The sequence below is a fragment of the Cyanidioschyzon merolae genome, chromosome 9, assembly GCF_000091205.1.
Source record: "Cyanidioschyzon merolae strain 10D DNA, chromosome 9, complete genome".
Lineage (NCBI taxonomy): Eukaryota > Rhodophyta > Bangiophyceae > Cyanidiales > Cyanidiaceae > Cyanidioschyzon > Cyanidioschyzon merolae.
In genome coordinates, this window is record NC_010135.1 from 1 (window position 1) to 19,199 (window position 19,199).

At 50.4% G+C, this 19,199-nt stretch overlaps 2 protein-coding genes and 1 non-coding gene across 3 annotated transcripts, besides 3 other annotated features; 2 read left to right on the plus strand and 1 right to left on the minus strand.

Moving 5' to 3' along the window:
- Positions 1 to 803: 803 nt before the first annotated feature.
- Positions 804 to 3,342: a sequence feature (repetitive element).
- Positions 3,343 to 3,447: 105 nt separating this feature from the next.
- CYME_CMI002C (copper-containing amine oxidase) lies at positions 3,448 to 5,349 on the minus strand (the record flags this gene model as incomplete). Its single annotated transcript, XM_005536151.1, has 1 exon — positions 3,448 to 5,349. The coding sequence occupies one exon, from the start codon at positions 5,347 to 5,349 to the stop codon at positions 3,448 to 3,450; it is 1,902 nt and encodes a 633-aa protein (XP_005536208.1).
- A 172-nt stretch (positions 5,350 to 5,521) lies between these two features.
- Positions 5,522 to 8,255: a sequence feature (repetitive element).
- An 11-nt stretch (positions 8,256 to 8,266) lies between these two features.
- Positions 8,267 to 10,780, plus strand: CYME_CMI004C (probable anion transporter; the record flags this gene model as incomplete). The annotated part of the gene is made up of 1 exon (XM_005536152.1): positions 8,267 to 10,780. One exon carries the CDS (start codon positions 8,267 to 8,269, stop codon positions 10,778 to 10,780), a length of 2,514 nt encoding a protein of 837 aa, XP_005536209.1.
- Positions 10,781 to 14,958: 4,178 nt separating this feature from the next.
- Positions 14,959 to 17,079: a sequence feature (repetitive element).
- Positions 17,080 to 17,463: 384 nt separating this feature from the next.
- On the plus strand, positions 17,464 to 18,953 carry CYME_CMI006T. Its single transcript, XR_002461313.1, has one exon. It is a non-coding gene; the product is annotated as a hypothetical transcript (transcript).
- Positions 18,954 to 19,199: the final 246 nt, after the last annotated feature.

The window sequence follows — 19,199 nt, forward strand, 5'->3', positions numbered from 1 at the left end:
CCCCCCATTTATCTCCGGGGTATGATCCGAGCGCAAAAGCGTCTGTCACTGCAATGCCTATCGTTTAGATTCAATTGTGAATTCCCTTCCGCGTTTCTTTCGGAAAACATGCACGTCTGTATGATTGTCGCTTGATTTAGAGGAACCATTGGGAGATTCTCTCCAGTTCTCTTTTATTTGTTTTCACAATACTCTTCGAATTTACTGCTATCCCAGGTTGCCTGATCGATATTTGCTCTCTGTGATGCGTCTATTCTTTCGAGCAATGTTTCGAGGTTTCGTCGCTCTTCTTCACTCTCGTCTGCTCCATTCTTTTCATACATAATAGCGTGCATCGTTATCCAGCCTTGAGCACTCGGCGTGGCATCTCCATCGCTGGTGTGGATGCACTACGGAACAGATCAGCTTTCGCATACCACTAATCGCTTCCGAATCGGTTCGTTGCTCGCGACACGAAACTGACAGTTTTCATATATGCTGGATGTCTTGCAGGCTGGACAGGCTGTCTCTCTGCTGCGGTGGCGCGACGCGGTCTACTATTCGTCTACCGGAATCTAGGTGACGCTTTGACGCTTAAAACTCGATCCAATTTCCAGAATCTATTGTTTTTTGATTGAGAGTCTAAGGTGCGTTACATCACTTCCAACATTGTGGTCACCCGGACTAGAGGCTGGTACAGTTTCGCTGCTCGCCGACCCTCCTCCCAAATGTAATTGTTTGATCATACGCAAATACTTCTTCCTGTTAATGTCTTCAATCAGTGGCGTTTGTACTTGCTACTCCGTTTTTCGATATAGTCTCTATTTTGGTATTTTTTATATCGTCCGCTCCGGTAGCGCATTGCGAATTCTGGCCGTCACGTCATACTCTGTGCGTCTCGCCGATCATGGGGAACGTGTTAATGACCTCTTCTAGAGCGATTGCTCTATCGGGGCCACTTGCATTTTTGATGGAATGGTAGCAAAGTATAGTTGTGTATTCAATTGCGTTTCTAACTTCTAGTAATAGTATTCACCTGATTTTCGCCATGCTATGCAGAGGTGTCCGACGAGTTTTTTTCTAAAAAAATGTCAGGCTTTTGTAATTTGAGGTTGTGTGTTATGGATGGCCGTTGTTGCCGAATATCGGAAAAAAAGGTGACATAGTAGCTAATTCCAGAGGACTAGGAAAAGAAGTGGAAACGAAATGGGGATGTGCTACGACGAACGCTGCAGTAGTTTCGTGTCTATGTCGCTATGGTTGTGGAATCCTGTCGTCTCCAACATATTAATGTTCCGTACGACTGAACGCTCCAAGATGCAATCAGAAACCACGTTGTCTCGCTCTCCAGGAATATTTGTTACTCTCCTTTAGAACTGACGCATTTGGTGATCGAGCTCCATCGCGACGTAACGCACATCGCAAAAGTGATCTTTCCGGAACACTTTTTCAAAACAGAGTTTCATCTACCACCTGAATGCTTGCAATGGGGACGCATCGCGGGGAAACTAGCGGGCGGATGCCTACGTCAAAATTTACGACAAGTACCGCATCAACGGTGCTGGACACAGGAGTGACGCAGATATTTACGAATACAGGGCAATTAGGTGCCTCAAGAATGTGAGGAACCATAGGATCCTCATCCTCGATTGTATCATGATACGCGTTGTCATTGTGCTGCACCCGGGCCTGTTTTGCGAAGGGATGCTGGCAATCATCGATGGTATGAAGAACGATCGCCAGCATGAACAGGAGATCATATTTGTCGACAAGAGAACATCACACAGGAGAAGAAATAGGTATTCTGTTATCCGCGCAAGTATTCAAAAGCGTCGTTCGGTCTCGGGACTTGTCAACCCAAGAGAAAAACCTGTCATGTATGGAAAATATGAAGAGAGATGTTCCTTCCTCATCTTGCCCTACTTCATGGTTTTTGGATCGAGATCTCGAACGCAGGGCCGAAATGGAGCTGAGTATGGATACAATGGAGTATTGGAGAAATGGCACTGAAGAACTCCTCCAGTTGCGCTTTATTCGACCGGTTTTGCGAATTCCAGTCACCTGTTTTGATTTTTGACTTTAGAGTTCTTTTCGCCTTCATGGAAGAGGTTTATCCAGTGCCCGATTGAAGCGACAGAGACGTAACCGGCGAAGACCGGGACACGTACTAGATGCGGAAATTCGAGTTCAAGCGTGCAAAACCGGCGAATAAAAGGTAATTATGGGGGCCATCGATAACGATCGGGTATACATATATGTACATTTTCAGCGGTTGCAGGTGCTTCGTCCCATCCCGTCTTCGTTACCGCCCTCGCCGAAGCACGGAAACAGGAAGGCCGGCCATGGGATATATAATCCCCACGAGGACGACTTCGTCGTCGGCCTCAAACCCTGGATTACTGACTTCATTACCATCGTTGTAACAAGCGTTAGGTACATAATGTACTGAATGTAACTTACGTCGGAATGACAGGCGTCTTTTGAGGTTCTAGAGATCGACGTTCTACCCAGAAGCGGGAATCGTGAATACGAGGAAGGAAATTGAGACTTGGGATGCAGAAGTGGAAGAGCATCTCGAAGTTGTGAGCGAGGTGAAGAGCCGAGGAGCGGATTTTCAGGCTTTTCAAGATTTCATGGATGTTCGTTTTGCTCATTGGGATGCGCTGTGGAAGGAGTATACAAACCCCCGGTGGGCTTTTCTACGTTCGAATCTATACTGTGGGAAGCCGCATGCATTCGCCGACTTTTTCAATGAGTTGAGCTCCTTGAAGGAGAATGAAAGTTTGAGGCTCGTAGTAGCATATTGAGCATGGAGCTGGGCGTCAAAAAAGGGGACTACGCGAGCTCCAGCGACAAGAACATTCAAAGAGTGTGCACGGCGTCTCTTTACGGTACCTGTAGATGAATTTGGAGCTTCGTATACACACCACGAGCTGGGGTGTACATTCCAGAGGGGCGAGATGCAAAAGTGCCAACGGAACCCTGAGGAAATAGCAAACTACGGACCGCTGACGGAAGAGCAAATGGAAAGGAGCGCAAAAGTTCATGGACTCCTTGCATTAGTAGGTACAACGAACGATGGCGAGAAACGGATGGAGTTCGTGAACCGAGGCTTTAACGCCGCTATCAGTATCAGTAGATGTGCGGTGCTGGAGAAGAGACCTGCAAACTAGACAAGAGACAACTTTGTTGGACAACCTCCCAAAGTCGAACTATATGAGAGAAAGTTGGAAGCAGTAGTGGGTGGCCGGTCGAAAACGGCGGGGAGGCGTCTGCACATCAGCTGGAGACGTTATGTCTCGGGCGCCGGTGGCCACTACTGTACACGGCCGGCGTCGTTCGACTTAGTACGGCGTTTCGCCGTGTACGCTTCGCGAACCAGATCATCAGGAAACTTCAGGGCGCCGCGCTTAACTCGAAGTGCGCCATACCTTCGGACTTGCTCGGAACATCCGATGCGGATGAAGCCTAGCCGCAGGCACGACAACCACTTTGGGACGCGTCGCTCGAGCGTGGCAGAGTGATTGCTGGATTTTCATCAAAAAATCCGTATGGCTGTAGCATGAAGCCAGTGCTCATTGCCGGCTGCACTGGAAAGTCCTCCGGTCTCGGCAAGTGATGAATGCCGAACACGTGCCAGAGCACAAGATCCGTATCCTCGATGCATCGATTCTGAGACACAAATCGAAGGATGCCGTCCTGTCCGTCCGAGAGATTCACGAATTCACCAGCTGGAAAGCGCTCTTCCGGGTCATAGGCTGTCACCCACAAATGACGACGGATAAAGCCGGAACGCTGTCCAGAGGGTGAGTCCGGGTCAAGGAACGGCGTGAGCGGATGTGCCGGTTCTAGTTTGTAGGCGACTGGCATATTAACACGATTCTTTTTGTTCGGATTCAACACTTTCCAATACCGGTGGCTGGCAGGATTCGCACAGCGACATGCCTCCAGCTCTGTTCGTAGCGGCGTCTCGGTGACGTAGTACGCATTCCCGTAGGGATTCGCAGCTGCATCCTCCGCTCGCGTATTACACTCTACAACAGAGTTGCGATCCCTGTCTACGCTGAGGTCCATCCGCACGCAGAAGTAATGCTGGTGAATGTGTCCTTCGACGCCAGGCATAACCTCAGTACCGTAGCGGCTCGGTCTGCCCGGCTCGCAGGCCACAGTGTTGATGACGCCAGTAGCCCGCATTTCGTACTCAATGGCGCCGTCCGGACGAAAATACCAGTATGAGGCGTACTCGTAATTGCAAACCGTTGAAATGCTGGAGATGACGAGGCGTCTACCGCGCCGCGTTTCTGCACGGTCGGTGCGGAAATCCCAGTGCTTCCAGAGCAGGCCGGCATCCTCTTCGTGAATGCAGATGGCGTTTGGTATGGTCAACGGCTCGCCGTGCATCGTGGCAACGTGGGCGTCCAAATAAACCACGCAACCGGTACAATCACAATTCATCCGTAGCGAGTTCGCTAGCTTACCGATCCCGTACTCCCCAATATCAAAAACATTCTTTCGAAAGTGGGGCTCCACTGGCGTGCCGTACGGCACGACCATCTCCACCAGGGAGAGCCTGCGAGCCACTGGGCGTCCAGCAAACCGAATATCATGCAGCGTGATACCCTCGCGTGCATTGAAACCAATCAACAGAGACCATTGATCCCAGGCAATTGAATGATCGTTCAGGACAAAGCTCGGTCCCTGGTCCTGCACAATGCGCAGCGGCTTCAAGGGCTTGCGAATATCAGTTCTCAGATTCGGTTCGTAATTGCATTCCGTTCGCGGTACGGGGATATTCTGCAGATCATAAACTTTGAGCACTTTATTGGCCAGGACATCCACCATCGCGTAAAGTCCTTCAATTGGGTGTGCATAGAGGTTGTCATCGGCATGATTCCGTACCCAGCAGAAAGCCAACGCAAGATGGTGATCCTTCTCCTCAACGGAACCGAACGCCCCTGCCGACCACGGATCAATACAAACTAGACTCATGTCTTCGATACCGTGTTTCCTGCACGCAGCCTGGAACTCCGGACACGCCCGTACAGCTCCTTCTATAGCAGTGAACTGTTCAAGCTGGAGCATAGGGCGAGCGTTCGGGTAGTACTTTTTGGCGATTACGATCTCTTGCGAGAGCGAAACGATCAGCTTCCACACGCCAATAGAGCTTCTTCGGAAGATGAAGACCTCGGCCTCACGTTCGGTGGGCTTGCCGGCCACCCAGAGCTCTTTGGGTGGCTCGTGGAGCTGAATTCGCTCAAAGAGCGGTTCCTCTGGGAAAGGTGCGCCCTGGCGGCCGATGCTGGCAGCACGTAAAATCTCCGCTGGCGTGAGCGGTGTCAACGGGTGCATAATAGAGATGTCCTGCCTCATGTGCAGTAATGCAAAGACAACACGAGCAACCAAGGTTACCTCGGTTGCGCTTCAAGGCGCCTCAGCGTCTACCGTACCAAAGACTGCAACGGAAACCGGGAGCAATGAAGGAATGAATTCCGTTGAGCGATCAACTTGCGACATAGATGTACAGAACGTACAAGAGCAATCTGGGTGTCGGACACGTCTCCTTCATCGAGCGGGGAGGCGTCTCGCGCAGTGCACGCATCGCTCTCGGTGAGCGTATACCTGGGAAATCAGGCAGTCAACTGACACGATGCGTACGCCGTTGAAGCGAAACGCGATCCTGATCAGTAGGGTGTTGTTGAACCGGAAAAAGTTGGATTTCAATTCAGGTCGTAGCCAAGTACAGTTTTTCACTTCGTATTTGTTTCAACCTTCAAACAAGTCTAGACAAGTGTTTTTTCGCAGTATATAACAGAAGCGTTCAAAGAGCGTTCTTTTTCAAAAAAAAACCTAAAAAAGGAAAGCTTTGAGAAAGCAAGCTGACGATCCTGGAGGGCTAGGGTCGCCGGCCGCTAGAGACAAACAAAAAGCAGTGCCGAGTCCAGAAGAAAAGGAAGAGAAGAAGAACCGAAAGCGGGAGGCCCTACGTCGGAGGCGGCAAGAAACATGACTGTAGAACGAGATGGAGGTGAAAACCTTTCTTCTTGGACATATCAAGGATCCCTACAGGGAAAAGTTGCGAGAAACTATCGAAAAACGTGTCGACTCGTACTCCAAGAGTATTGCCAAGGCGTCGTCAGGACTGATGCATATGGCGAGGGAGATGTATCGCGACGTAACGCACATCGAAACGGTCGAGATTCCAGACGAGCTTTTCGACAAGACCTTTATTCGTCACTTGATGCTTGGCGCAGAGAAAGCGCCGAGGGAAAATGTGCTAGTGCATGCCCTCCACGAAAAACATCCCTTTTAGAGCTTCGACGGTACTCGATACACAATTGACTGGTGCATTTACACATACGGAGCGATGAAGTACATCACGAACCTGAAGAACCATTTGACTATGAACCTCGAACGCTTCATGATACGCGCCGTGTTTGCGCTGTACCCTGGCATCGCTCGCAAAGGAAAATGGGCGATTACCAATGGCGTCACGAACGATCGCAAGCATGAAGATGCTATCGAGCTCGTCGACAACAAGACATCACGTAAGCGAAAGAATGAAGCTTCTGTAATCCGTGCGGCCATACACGAGTACCGTACAGTCTTGGGGTTGGCAAATCCGACAGACAAGATATCAGAGTTGAAAAAATATAAGGAATGGTACTATCGCCTCGTCCTGCGCTATTTTGTGTTTCTGGACCGAGAACTCGAACGCAAGGCAGAGGCGAGGCTGAGTGAGGAAAAAAATGAAGAGTGGGAGAGACGGAAGGCTTTCCTAATGGGTAAGCGCTTCAACGTCGTTCCAACGTGCAAGATCAAGTGACATTTGTGACTATCGACTCTAGAATCCTTCACGCCATCATGAAGGAGATCAGTCCGGAGTTCAGTGTCAGCAAGGAGAAGTTCTCCGGTGAAAACCGGGAGAGGTACTGGAAAAATATCTTCGATTTCAAACGCTTGAGAGTGAGCAAGGAAACGTTGTTCACCGGGATGTTTGAAACCGATGGAGTAGCCTAGTGTGTACACTATCGGCGGTTCAAGAAAGATCGTCCTGGTCCGCCGTCGGCTGTGCCCGTGACGAAGGATGAAGAAAAGAATGAGGCGGATCCTGCGACGCAGGAGGTGGAGGAGAACGAACTTATCTTTGACGCGGCGAATCATGAAGATGAGGAGGAGGCGGATCCTGTGACGCAGGAGGTGGAGGAGAACGACCTTGTCGTTGACGTGGCGAAGCATGAAGGAAAGAAGGAGGCGGATCCTACAATGCAGAAAGTGCAGGAGAACGACTTTGTCGTTGGTGTGGACCCTGGAAATACGAATATCATAACCATCGCAGCACCCAAGCGCGCGGAAGATGGTGCTGATGGTAACTTGCGTCGGAAAGACATGCGTCTTTTGAGGTTCTCAAGAGCTAGATATTACTGAGAATCCGGTGTAATGAATGCAAGGAAGAAAACCGAGAAATGGAATTCAGGAATGAAAGATCACCTAAAAGCTTTGAGCGAGGTGACGAGCCGAGGAACCGACTTTGAAACTTTTCGGAAATTCATGGAAGATCGGTTTGCGCATTGGGATGCGCTGTGGGAGGAGTATACCATGCCCCGGTGGGCTTGTTTGCGTATGAATTTGTATTGTGGGAAGCAGCGGGCGTTCGCCAACTTCTTCAATCAGTTGAGCGCCTTGAAGGAGGACCAGAGTCAGAGGCTTGTAGTAGCGTATGGGGCAGGCCGCTGGAAGACCCAAAAAGGAACTATGCCACCTCCAACGACAAGAACGCACAAGGAGTGCGCACAACGTCTCGTTACGATACCTGTAGACGAGTTCCGAACATCCTATACACACCATGAACTGGGATGTACACTTCAGAAAGTGGAGATGGAAAAGTGTTAGCGGAGCCCTGAAGACATAGCAAAGTACGGTCCTTTGACGGAAGAGGAAACGGAAAGGAGACCGAAAGTTCGAGGGCTACTCGCATAAGTGAATACAACTAACGGGAAGAAACCGATGGAACTCGTGAACCGGGACTTAAATGCCGCTATCAATATCCGAAAATGTGCGATGCTGGAGACGAGACCTCCAGAATGGACAAGAGAGAACTTTGTTGGACAACCTCTTGAAGTCGAACTATATGAGAGAAAGTTTGAAGCAGTAGTCGGTGGCCGGTCCAAAAAGACGGGTAGGCGTCTGCACGTCAGTTGGAGACGTCTTGTCTAGGGCGGCCCGGACGCCACTACTGTACACGGTCGGCTTCGTTCGAGTTCAGAACGACGTTTGGCTGTGGTGTTGAATGTCGAGCGCCGATCAGCCTCCGACCCAGTCTCGAGAGCAAAACTGGTCTCAGGTCTCGAGCACTGTCGTCGAAGTTGCCCACACAGTGGACGTTCACGTTCAACCCGTGTGCTTCGTCGATCTGAGCGAGGAAATTCACGCCTTCGCGCAGCTAGAAAAGTTTGCGAAGTGTGAATCATCCGAAGTTATCATAGATCTTAATGTCCGAAATACACATCAAGCTGTTGGGGCCCTCGTTCGCTGTCTGGAGGAGCGCGGAAAGTTGCCAGCTCACTCCGGAGACTTGCTACGGCGGCAGCTCCTTGGCGCAGAGCCACCGTCACTCTTTCAACTTGCACAGCAGGGGCTTCATATGTCTAGTGGGGGAGACGTACTCGGCCACGCTTCTGGATACTGGACACATAGCATACAGGGGCCCTCTTTTATTATTGGGTATACCGAAACCCCTTTGTTGCTTAGTGACGAGGAAGCAGTAGCAGTTGCACGGCTCGCACACCCGCTCAACGCTGGGGCACTCAACAACTCGCTGACACGCTTCCTAGTACTTGTACTGACGCTTGCGCACGATACACCCCAGGTTCGCCGGGCGTCCGAAATGGCACGCGTTTTCGCTTCGCTTTTCGCAGATGAAGTATTCTACGACGAAGCTGTCGAGGCGTCCGATAGAGCTTCTTTCCTGGAGGCTATCCATCGTTTCCTTGAACGGCAACGGGACGCTGCACGAGAACGCGAAGCGCTGCATCGAAGCGTTCGATTGGCGACAGCAGCCACGGTGACTTTCTTCGATGATGATAATCATGTTGATGGTGATGGCGTTGCGGAGTATCTTGGTGGTACAGATGGCGGTACCCTTTCTGGGTGCAGAACAAAAGATGTGACTATTAACGACAATTTTGGTATCATGAACGCTCGCCTCGACCGATACTTCAAAGCACAAGGATATTCGAATCTGGATACGGTGCCACGCTGGAAGTACTGGTTGGCGCTGTTCTTTCGCTTTCCGGGGGTATTGATGGCTGCAGATCTTCGCCGCCGTCTACCCCATTATCGATCCGACTGGACAGCGGAATGGAACAAGATTCACGCTCTCGGAAAGTATTTCTTCGCGAGTATTTTTCTCATATTTACAGTCACGTTGCCTGCGATTGTTTTCGGCGTTATAGCGAGTCGCACGACTCACGGAGAGATTGGTGTCATCGAGTGTCTGTTTGCCCAGGGTGTACTGGGCATTGGTTTTGCGTTCTTCAGCGCCCAGCCGCTGATGGTGAATATGGTCACTGGTCCCACCATCGTCTACATTCAAGTGCTCTATCGCTGGTCCCAGAGGCTCGGGTTCGCATTTCTCCCCTTTTTCGGATGGACGGGTATTTGGATGGGCATTTTTGTGATGTCGTATGCGATCATGAATACGTCAACACTCATACCGTACCTTGGCCGATTCACTGATGAGATTTTCCAAACCTTTATTGGAATCATTTTTATTCAATATTGGTTTACGGAATTTGTCCGAGTTACGCACACCGGTTACGAACAGGTCCTTTTATTCTTGGTGCTTTCTCTGGGAACGCTTCTGCTTGCGTTACTTCTGGTGTCTGTACGAGGCAGTTTCCTGCTACGCCCCATACTGCGATCCATTCTGGGGGACATCGGCCCCGCTCTCTCTGTTTTCATTTGGACCGGTCTGTCGTACGCGTTCGATCCGATTGATGTGCCTCGTCTGCAGATACCGGGCTCTGTTGGTTACAGCACAACGACTGGACGACCGTGGATTGTCCCCCTAGGAAGTCTATCCGTCGGCTATGTATTTTTGGCCATCGTTCCCGGCTGGCTGCTCTCGCTCATCGTCTACATTGATCAACAGGTGTGTACTTATATCGTGGAACGACCGGAAAATCGCTTGCGCAAAGGCACTGGGTACAGTTGGAATCTTTTTGTGACTGGCGCTCTTGCCGTTCTTGCCTCGATTCTCGGCATACCTTGGATGTATGCAGGGCTGCCACACTCGCTTTTGCACGTTTATGCACTTGCTGAAATTGAGGACATAGAGCTCATGGGAAGACGATGGATACGTGTTCTTCGTGCGCGGGAGGTGCGCATTGCTGCACTAAGCGCTTACCTCTTTGCCTTGTTGATCATTCTGGCCAAACCAGCTCTAGATCAGCTGCCGATCTATGTGTTGTACGGCTTTATTCTGTACATGGGTGCAGCTTCATTTCTGAACAACCCTCTCTGGGATCGATTCGTTCTCTTGTTTACGCAGCCAACCAAGTACCCACCGACACATTATGTTCGACGTGTCCCCATGAGTCACCTGCACCTCTACACCTCTGTTCAGGTAATCCTTACAGTCGTTCTCTTTTTTGTCGCGGTCAATTTTTATCGAGGTGCAACTCTATTCAATACTGGCCTCATCTTTCCATTGGTCCTGTTCCTTTTCGTCCCATTCAAGTGGATGGTGTTGTATCGCTGGTTTCCGCGACGTGAGCTGCGCGTGCTTGAAAATCAGCTTTAGATGGAAATTTCTGATCGAGTCTTGGGAGTTTTCCAGTAAAATTGGCCATCGCAGATTGATAGATAGACTGTAGAGTCGGAAATCGTGTTTACATTTCATCGAAGCGCAAATTGCTGGGGCAGGCATGTATCAGCAGAGGCCCTTTTTGCGAGTACGGGAGGTAGGTGCTTTCCTGATGCGAGGCCGAGATCTCGAGTCCAAAGTGATCCGCTGATGCTTGCTTTTCCAGAGGTAGAGACTCCCTTTGCCGGAACTGGTCGTGATTTGTACCCACAACCGGTACGGAAGGCACGTCAGTGAAGAGATTCGCTACGACTATACGCGGTATCATACGATTATGCTGCGGAGATCTCGGATACGAGAGCCGAAATACAACACGTGGCGCTGATAAAAACAACCCGCTTGATTGCATGCGACTTGTTGGACATTCGGGAACAAGGCGGTTCATTTTGGAACGCCCATGCCAGCATACCTTCTTTGTTTATGTTTGTTATTCTCGCTGGTATTCGCGAATCGACCGTGTCGCATAGATTGGAAATGAGCCGTGGAAAGAGTACATGCTGTTATCATCGGACAACGTCATACGAGATTACAAGTGAAACACAGTGATTCTAGGGTCATCAAACGGATGAACGAGTTTTTCGTTGTACTTATCTTGACCCTCCTACACCCAAAACTAAACACAGAAATATCGCCTACAAGACTGTGTCCGGGTTCATCCTTTTCTTTGCATGCGACCTCGAAGAGAGACTACAATCACCTACAGGGTGTGAATGGTCCACATCGTTGATTCGGACAGCGATCAAGGGACACAGACGGACAGAAGTAAGGCATTATTTATTGCAGACCGCCACGCTCCGAACAGGGCAAAATCGAATTCATACTCAAACGCACGCGTATCTCTCGGGAGAAAGAGGTATGGATCTCGAATGGTGAAGTTCTAGTCAAGAGAAATACTATTCTTGAATATGGGTACTCGGAGGTTAAGCGTAAACCCCTGATCGTAAAAGAGACAGCGCGCAACCTGACAACATCGGTCTTACCAGTTTCCAAGTACATCGTGTGCTGGGAATCGCGGAACTTGCAGCATAACTCAATGACACATGTTCCTTCCGAGTACTTCGCAATGCCTCCTTCACAAAACCATAGAACCCGATCGTCGATGACGTCGGTCTCCATCACATAGAAGCGGACGGAAAATACGCAGCTGATATTGGCAGCTGTTGCTATTTGGTCCTTCCCATTCTATCTGGACAAAATCAGCAACTGGGATCTTCTCTGCAGTCAGACGATGATCGTGTATACACAGATCACTTAGAGAGTTGTTCGAGTTCGTGAAATTGAACTTCTTTGATAAAACCTTCCTCGACATATCGGTGACCTACTTTACCAGCTCATAGCCACCGTCATCTTCCTCGTACATATGAAGGAGGAGGAAGAAAGGCGAGCGCCAAACTGTAGGCGTGCTCGCGACGGCAAGACTGGATTGATTTACTAGAAGAAGTAACTTTCGTCGCACGGTCCATCCCGCACAAACGACTCCTTTTGGAAACAAATGCATCCACAGTAAGCTGGCCACTGCCAAGCACTCCTTCGGTGTGGATGAAAAACGGTGTAACGGGAAGGATGAGAAGCAACGGGAAAGAAAGGAAGAGAATCCTCCAGGAAGACGACCAAGGAGGACTTGGGGCAAAAGCTGTCGGAGCGGAAACATCTTTCAGGAACCATCGTCAAGGCCTCCGTCCTACAAATTACCATCAGGAATAATCTCCCACACAACGAAATGCTCAACATCGTTCCCGATCGCGTGGCTTCCGTCTCGACGCAAGGTAAACCCAGTTTCCCGCTCCACGATGCATGTCGCCGAGCAGGTGTTCGTACCAGTCTCGGACGCAGAGCTGCTAGCAGCCGGGATTCCTCGGGAGCTTTTCGATCTCGGCTTTGTGCCATAACACAATGGATGCTCGGGACGGAAGACGCAGTGCGGTCCGAGTACAGGATCAGGGAGATACGCGCACACACACACATTACCCAGACTTGGTTGACGCTTCACTGCACAATGTTGACGATCGGAACATCTGCACTGCAGGCGGCCATAACACTATCAAACCGACCACTGCAATCAAGTCCATACGCCTGCCAAATGACGAGCGCTCCATGCAGCGCACCCTGTAGGCGTTCTATTCTCACGCTGGCGGCCCCGGTGAGTTGGTACTGACACCAAAAAAGAATCTTCGCCTCTGCGCATACACGAGCGTCCATATCGCCCAGGCGGACAATCCGTGGCACGAATCCATGCGACAGTGGTGGTGCTGCCAAAAGATTCCATTCGACGGAGGCAGGTCTCTTGCATTCACCAACTTGTCCAATGCACTGAAAAGATAAGTGACCGAAAAGCCGTTTTGTTTTCCGGTGGTAACCCGCGTCGCTGGACGTTCTGTGGCGAGCCATGGAGACGCCCATGTCCCTTCGACGAACGCACGCCGCAAGTGCATTGCTCCATGCCGAACGAATCCCATCGATGCATCCAGGGCGCCATCCAGGTATGTTGAGCACGGGCGCGCATGCACGAAGCTACAGAAGAAGGGCTTGAAATACATCCAGATGAACGAGATGGCGTGCGTCTCGCTGACTTGACGGAGATACGGATGCCTCGATCGGCATCCGAAAAGGACCCCTGCGATTCGGGAGCGTCCATCGTTTCTTTTTTTCTGCCGGAGGATATTTCCAGTTGATCTATTGACGACGCAGTGCGCCGTTGTTCGGCAGAGCGGAATGCTTCTGATCCAAAGAAATCAATGCCAAAGATACAACGCATTTGATTCCGGTCTGGAGAAATGCACTGGTATTGTATGAGCTGCAACCCAGGAGGTCTTGAGCGCCGTACGTTTGCACTGGAAGTAATGCTTCCAGGCAAAAAGTAGAAGATATTGCTGTCCTATGGTTCGCTATTATTGACTAGTAAGTAAGAGCAGTACGGCTTCATTTGATCCAAAAGTGAAATCGACCACCGATAGGATTGTGACAAGCGTCAATTGAGACGAAGAGCGCTCCTATAGCACGATAGACTCTATGACAGTTGCTACATAACAAACACGGATGCTCCTGCATTCAGCGTATATGTCGTGCAACTCCATGCTTCAATGTGTCCAGTCATGGTCGGCCGTTTGCGAGCGTGACAGTCCACGTCCACTCAGAGAAGCAGTTCTCCTCGAGAGTCAACGTAGGCACAGCGTTGGGGTCCACCTGATAGTAGCGTCTCACAACTGATACCAGCGTGATTAGGTGGCTTAACGGCACGATACGTTTATCCTAAAAAATAAAACATCCCAGCAATACGACAGTCAGTGCATTGCTTTCTTCGGGAAGACGACTCGTCTATTGTTAGGCAACGTTGCGGTACGACACGCATCTCACCGGACACGTAGGAGAAGGCGTATATCAGCAAGAGGGATCCTACTCGTCCCCCAGTATCCATTCGCATTCCAGAATGCTATCGGAAAGAAGGAACCGACGAGCGCCGCCGATCACACTGCTGGAGTATCACAGGGGCATATCATACTAGGTGTCCCTATTACGGCAATAAGCTCCTGAGCAAACCTTCTGCAACCATAACACAAATTCTGAAATGCTCTCCCTATTTTGGATGACGTCCGAAGGCTCTATCCGTAACGTCCAGGATGGCACCTGTGCCTGAAACTCGCCCTGCTCCACCTACTGAGCGCACGTGGACCTGAAGGCGCACAGGAAAGAGCACCATACGCATCTGCTGCCTACATTGCCGAGTGAATCGTAAGACACCACGACCAAGAAAAGCGTTTATACACAGTACGCACCAACGCATGCCATCCCCCTCTGATCCGTCTGGAGTTGCCGGACGCACGCTTCACAGTCGCAACTAGCCGGCTGTCCCATGAGCGAGGTTCAGCTACAGATCCACCCATAACAGATTCGATGTCCCTGCTCGCCTCCTAACGTCCGACACTGCTCCCAGAAGCGAAGCGCCTCATTCGCACAAACGCGTGCTTAAACGGCAACGTCCCTACCGTACGCAAGAACCGCGCCCGTACAACCCGCATCACTTGAACTGAAGCAGCGATACCTACAGTTCCCGATGCGTACAGCGCTCGTCACGCCCGGGGCGCTTGGCGATGTGGCTTGCAGGGCAGAGAGCGTGGGCGAGCGCGCCTGGGAAATCGCGCAGTCAACTGACACGATGCGCGTGCCGCCGATGAAGGGAAACGTTGTCGTGATCAGTTACGTGTTGTTCTGCTGTAAACATCGGATTTCTGTTGAGGCCATAGCAAAATACAGTCTTTCGGTTCGGTTTTGTTTCAAACTTCAACCAAGTCTAGTAAAGTGCTTTCTCGCAGCATATAACAGAAGCGTTCATTGAGGGTTCTTTAAAAAACGAAAAACGGAAAGCTATGAAAAACCAGTCGACGATCCTGGAGGGCTAGGGTCGCCAGCCGCTAGAGACAAACAAAAAGCAGTGCCGAGTCCAGAAGAAAAGGAAGAAAAGAAGAACCGAAAGCGGGAGGCCCTACGTCGGAGGCGGCAAGAAACATGACTGTAGAACGAGATGGAGGTGAAAACCTTTCTTCTTGGACGTATAAAGGATCCCTACAGGGAAAAGTTGCGAGAATCTATCGAAAAACGTGTCGACTCGTACTCCAAGAGTATTGTCAATGCGTCGTCAGGACTGATGCATATGGCGAGGGAGATGTATCGCGACGTAACGCACATCGAAACGGTCGAGATTCCAGACGAGTTTTTCGACAAGACGTTTATTCGTCACTTGATGCTTGGCACACAGAATGCACGGATGGAAAATGAGCGAATGCATGCCCTCCACGAAAAACATCCCTTTTACAGCTTCAATGGTACTCGATACAAGGGTGACCGGGATGTTTACGACTATGGGGCGATGAAGTACCTCACGAACCTGAAGAACCATTTGACAGAGAACCTCGAACGTTCCATGATACGCGCCGTGGTTGCACTCCACCCGGGCCTGTCTCGCCAAGGAAAATGGGCGATTATCATAGGCATCACCAAAGATCGCAAGCATGAAGATGAGATCGAACTCGTCGACAAGAAGACATCACGTAAGAGAAAGAATGAAGCTTCTGACATCCGTGCGGCCATACAAGAGTACCGTGCAGTCTTGGGGTTGGCAAATACGACAGACAAGATATCAGAGTTGAAAAAAGATAAGGAATGATACTATCGCCTCATCCTGCGCTATTTTGTGTTTCTGGACCGAGAACTCGAACGCAAGGCAGAGGCGAGGCTGAGTGGGGAAAAAATGAAGAGTGGGAGAGACGGAAGCCTTTCCTAATGGGTAAGCGCTTCGACGTGGTTCCAATGTGCAAGATCAAGTCACATTTGTGACTATCGTCTCCGGCGTCCTTTACGGCATCATGAAGGAGATCAGTCCGGAGTTCAGCGTTAACAGGGAGGAATTCACCTGTGAAAACCGGGAGACGTACTGGAAGAATATCCTCAATTTCAAACGTCTCAAAGTCAGCGCGAAAAAGAAATTCACTGGGATGCTCGAAACCGATGGAGCAACCATTTGTGTACACTATCGGCGGTTAAAGAAAGATCGTCCAGTCCCGCCCTCGGCTGAGTTCTCTGCGAAACATGAAGAAAACAAAGAAGCGAATCCTGAGACGCACAAATTGCAGGATGACGACCTTGTCGTTGGCGCGGTGAGGCATGAAGAATAGAAGGAGGCAGATCTTGCGACGCAGGAGGTGCAGGATAACGAACTTGTCGTTCCTGCGGACCCGGGGAATACAAATATCATAACCATCGTTGTGCCCAAGCATGCGGAAGATGGTACTGACGGCAACTTACGTCAGAAAGACACGCGTGTGTTGAGATTCTCGAGAGCGAGAAATTATCGAGAATCCGGTATAATGAATGCGAGGAAGAAAATCGAGACTTGGGATGCAGGAATGAAGGATCAAATGGAAGCTTTGAGCGAGTTGACTAGCCGACGAACGGACGTTGAAGCTTTTCGGAAATTCATGGAAGTTCGCATTGCGCATTGGGATGCGCGGTGGGAGGAGTATACAAAGCCCCGGTGGGCTCGTCTGCGTATGAATTTCTACTGTGGCAATCAGCGGGCGTTCGCGAATTTTTTTTAATAAGTTGAGCGCCTTGAAGGAGAATGAAAGTCAGAGGCTCGTAGTAGCGTACGGAGCAGGACGTTGGGCGTCGAGAAAAGGGACTACACCAGCTCCAACGACAAGGGTGTACAAAGAGTTCGCAAGGCATTTCGTTACGATACCTGTATTTGAGTTCCGAACATCGTATACACACCATGAGCTGGGTTGTATACTCCAGAGAGTCGAGATGGAAAAGTGCCTGCGGAGTCCTGAAGATATACAAAAGCACGTACCGCTGACGGAGGTGCAACTGGAAAGGAGGGCGAAAGTGCGAGGGCCTCTCGCATTAGTAAGTACAGCCAATGATGGCAAGAAACGTATGGAGTGTGTGAACCCAGATTTTAATGCCGCTATCAATACAGGAAAAAGTGCGGTGCTGGAGAAAAGATCTCCAGAGTGGACAAGAGGGAACTTTATTGGACAACCTCTCAAAGTTGCACTATATAAGAAGAAGTTGTAAGCAGTACTAGGTGACCGGTCCAAAAAGAAGGGGTGGCGTCTGCCCTTACTTGGAGATGTTTCGTCTAGGGCGCGGTTACAGCCACTACTCTACAGCTGGCGACAGCGTTTTTTCTTTTGAAAGGTGTTTCTTTCCAGGGGTGCGTCCGCCAAGCGACACTATCCAACTGGAAGCCCGCAAGCACCAGCAACGTCCTCTGTAGAGCGCAATCACGAAACCTGCACAGGATCACACGTGGGCGGTACCAGCTTCGCTGTCAATGCTCCTCGAGAAAATGCTCTGCAGCGGGATATAACGCGCTGCCTGGCCGAACTGTAGGCCGAAGCTCACCAGCCCGTTTCCGTGACTATAATATATCGTATCGAGGTTTCGCGTCGTAGCGCTTTGTATACCGACGGTTAAATAGAGTGTGGAGGCAAACGACGAACGCTTATCTCGCACGTACGCAGCACAAGTTAAACTAACTCAGACGATACCGCTTGCAGACGATTCGACGGCGCCTGGCTCATCACTGTGCAATTCGTCGTGGCAGACCCCTCTGACGCTCGGAGTACTTTGGTCGGCAAAGATATTGGCTAAAGAGGTTTGTGTACTTGCTGCTGGGAACTCCTTCTGTTCCAGGCCTGGTACGAGCGCCAACTCCGGGAGATCGTTTACGAGCATCCAACTTTGCCGGACGTTGGTGATGCGGGCGGGCGGTGGTAGCAAGTCGAGGCGCTAGCGCCGCGCTTCTAAGGCGTCACGAGCGAGCAAGCAGTGAAGCTTCGAAGTATACGGTGCCACGTACGGCAAAGAGCGTTGTCCCCCACGTAATCCTGACCGTTTATCTTACGCAAACGCGTCGGTAACCATTCCTTGCTTTCCCAACATTGAATCTATCAACTGTTTCACCTGTGCGCACTACTTGTTCACGAACTTAGAGTGAAATCCGCCTCGCACGAAGCCATTCGGATGAACCATGCTACCTGTGCTCCGCCAGCGATGAGGACGCGGGTCTGCGCTCATCCGTCGTGTTTTGTACTAGCTGAAGGACTTCAATAGTACCAGTGCATGAGAGCATTGACAGCAAGTCTGAGAATACGTCGCCACCGCAGTGCAAGCACGGTACAAGCACACACGCACATGAAACCGCTACTATATCCATCTCTCTCGGAGCAAGCATCATCGGCCGAGTCACTATTTCGATCGATCTAATAGTTCACATCTTCTACGGTTTCCATTCCACACAGGATTCACATTTCGATATTCTGTTTGCTGCTTATTTTAGCAACGCAACAGAACAAGTCGCTGTCGCAGAATAGCCCCAATCTGACCACTGCGCATCTGGTTCGGTCGCTGACGTTCCCTCACGGACGCAAAGCGGAACTATGGCAACAATGTGTATCGAATGCTACAAAGAAAGCGGATATACACGGAGAGCAGCTCGAAAGGTGCGAAACGAAGCATACAGACTGCGAGTTTTTCCAAGCTCCATCATGAATGTGGCATTTGCTAAAAGAACCTCCCCAATACCGTGACATTGTAAACGGAGCGCACCGTTCCAGTACAGAGCAATTTCCATTCCCGTGTTCACCGAAATGGAACGATGCCTGGCGGATCCACTCCGCTGCAAACAGTATTTGCGGAAGGCCAAAGCTTCAGCGATAAGGTGCACTTTGAAACGCGCCTGAAGCAGATGTAGTTCTGTGTACGTGTAATTGATGCGCTGCGTGTATTAGCACCAATAGTGCTGCTCGAAAAGCCCTTGATAAGAAGGTAACGGGCAAAACTTTTCGTTCCAAGT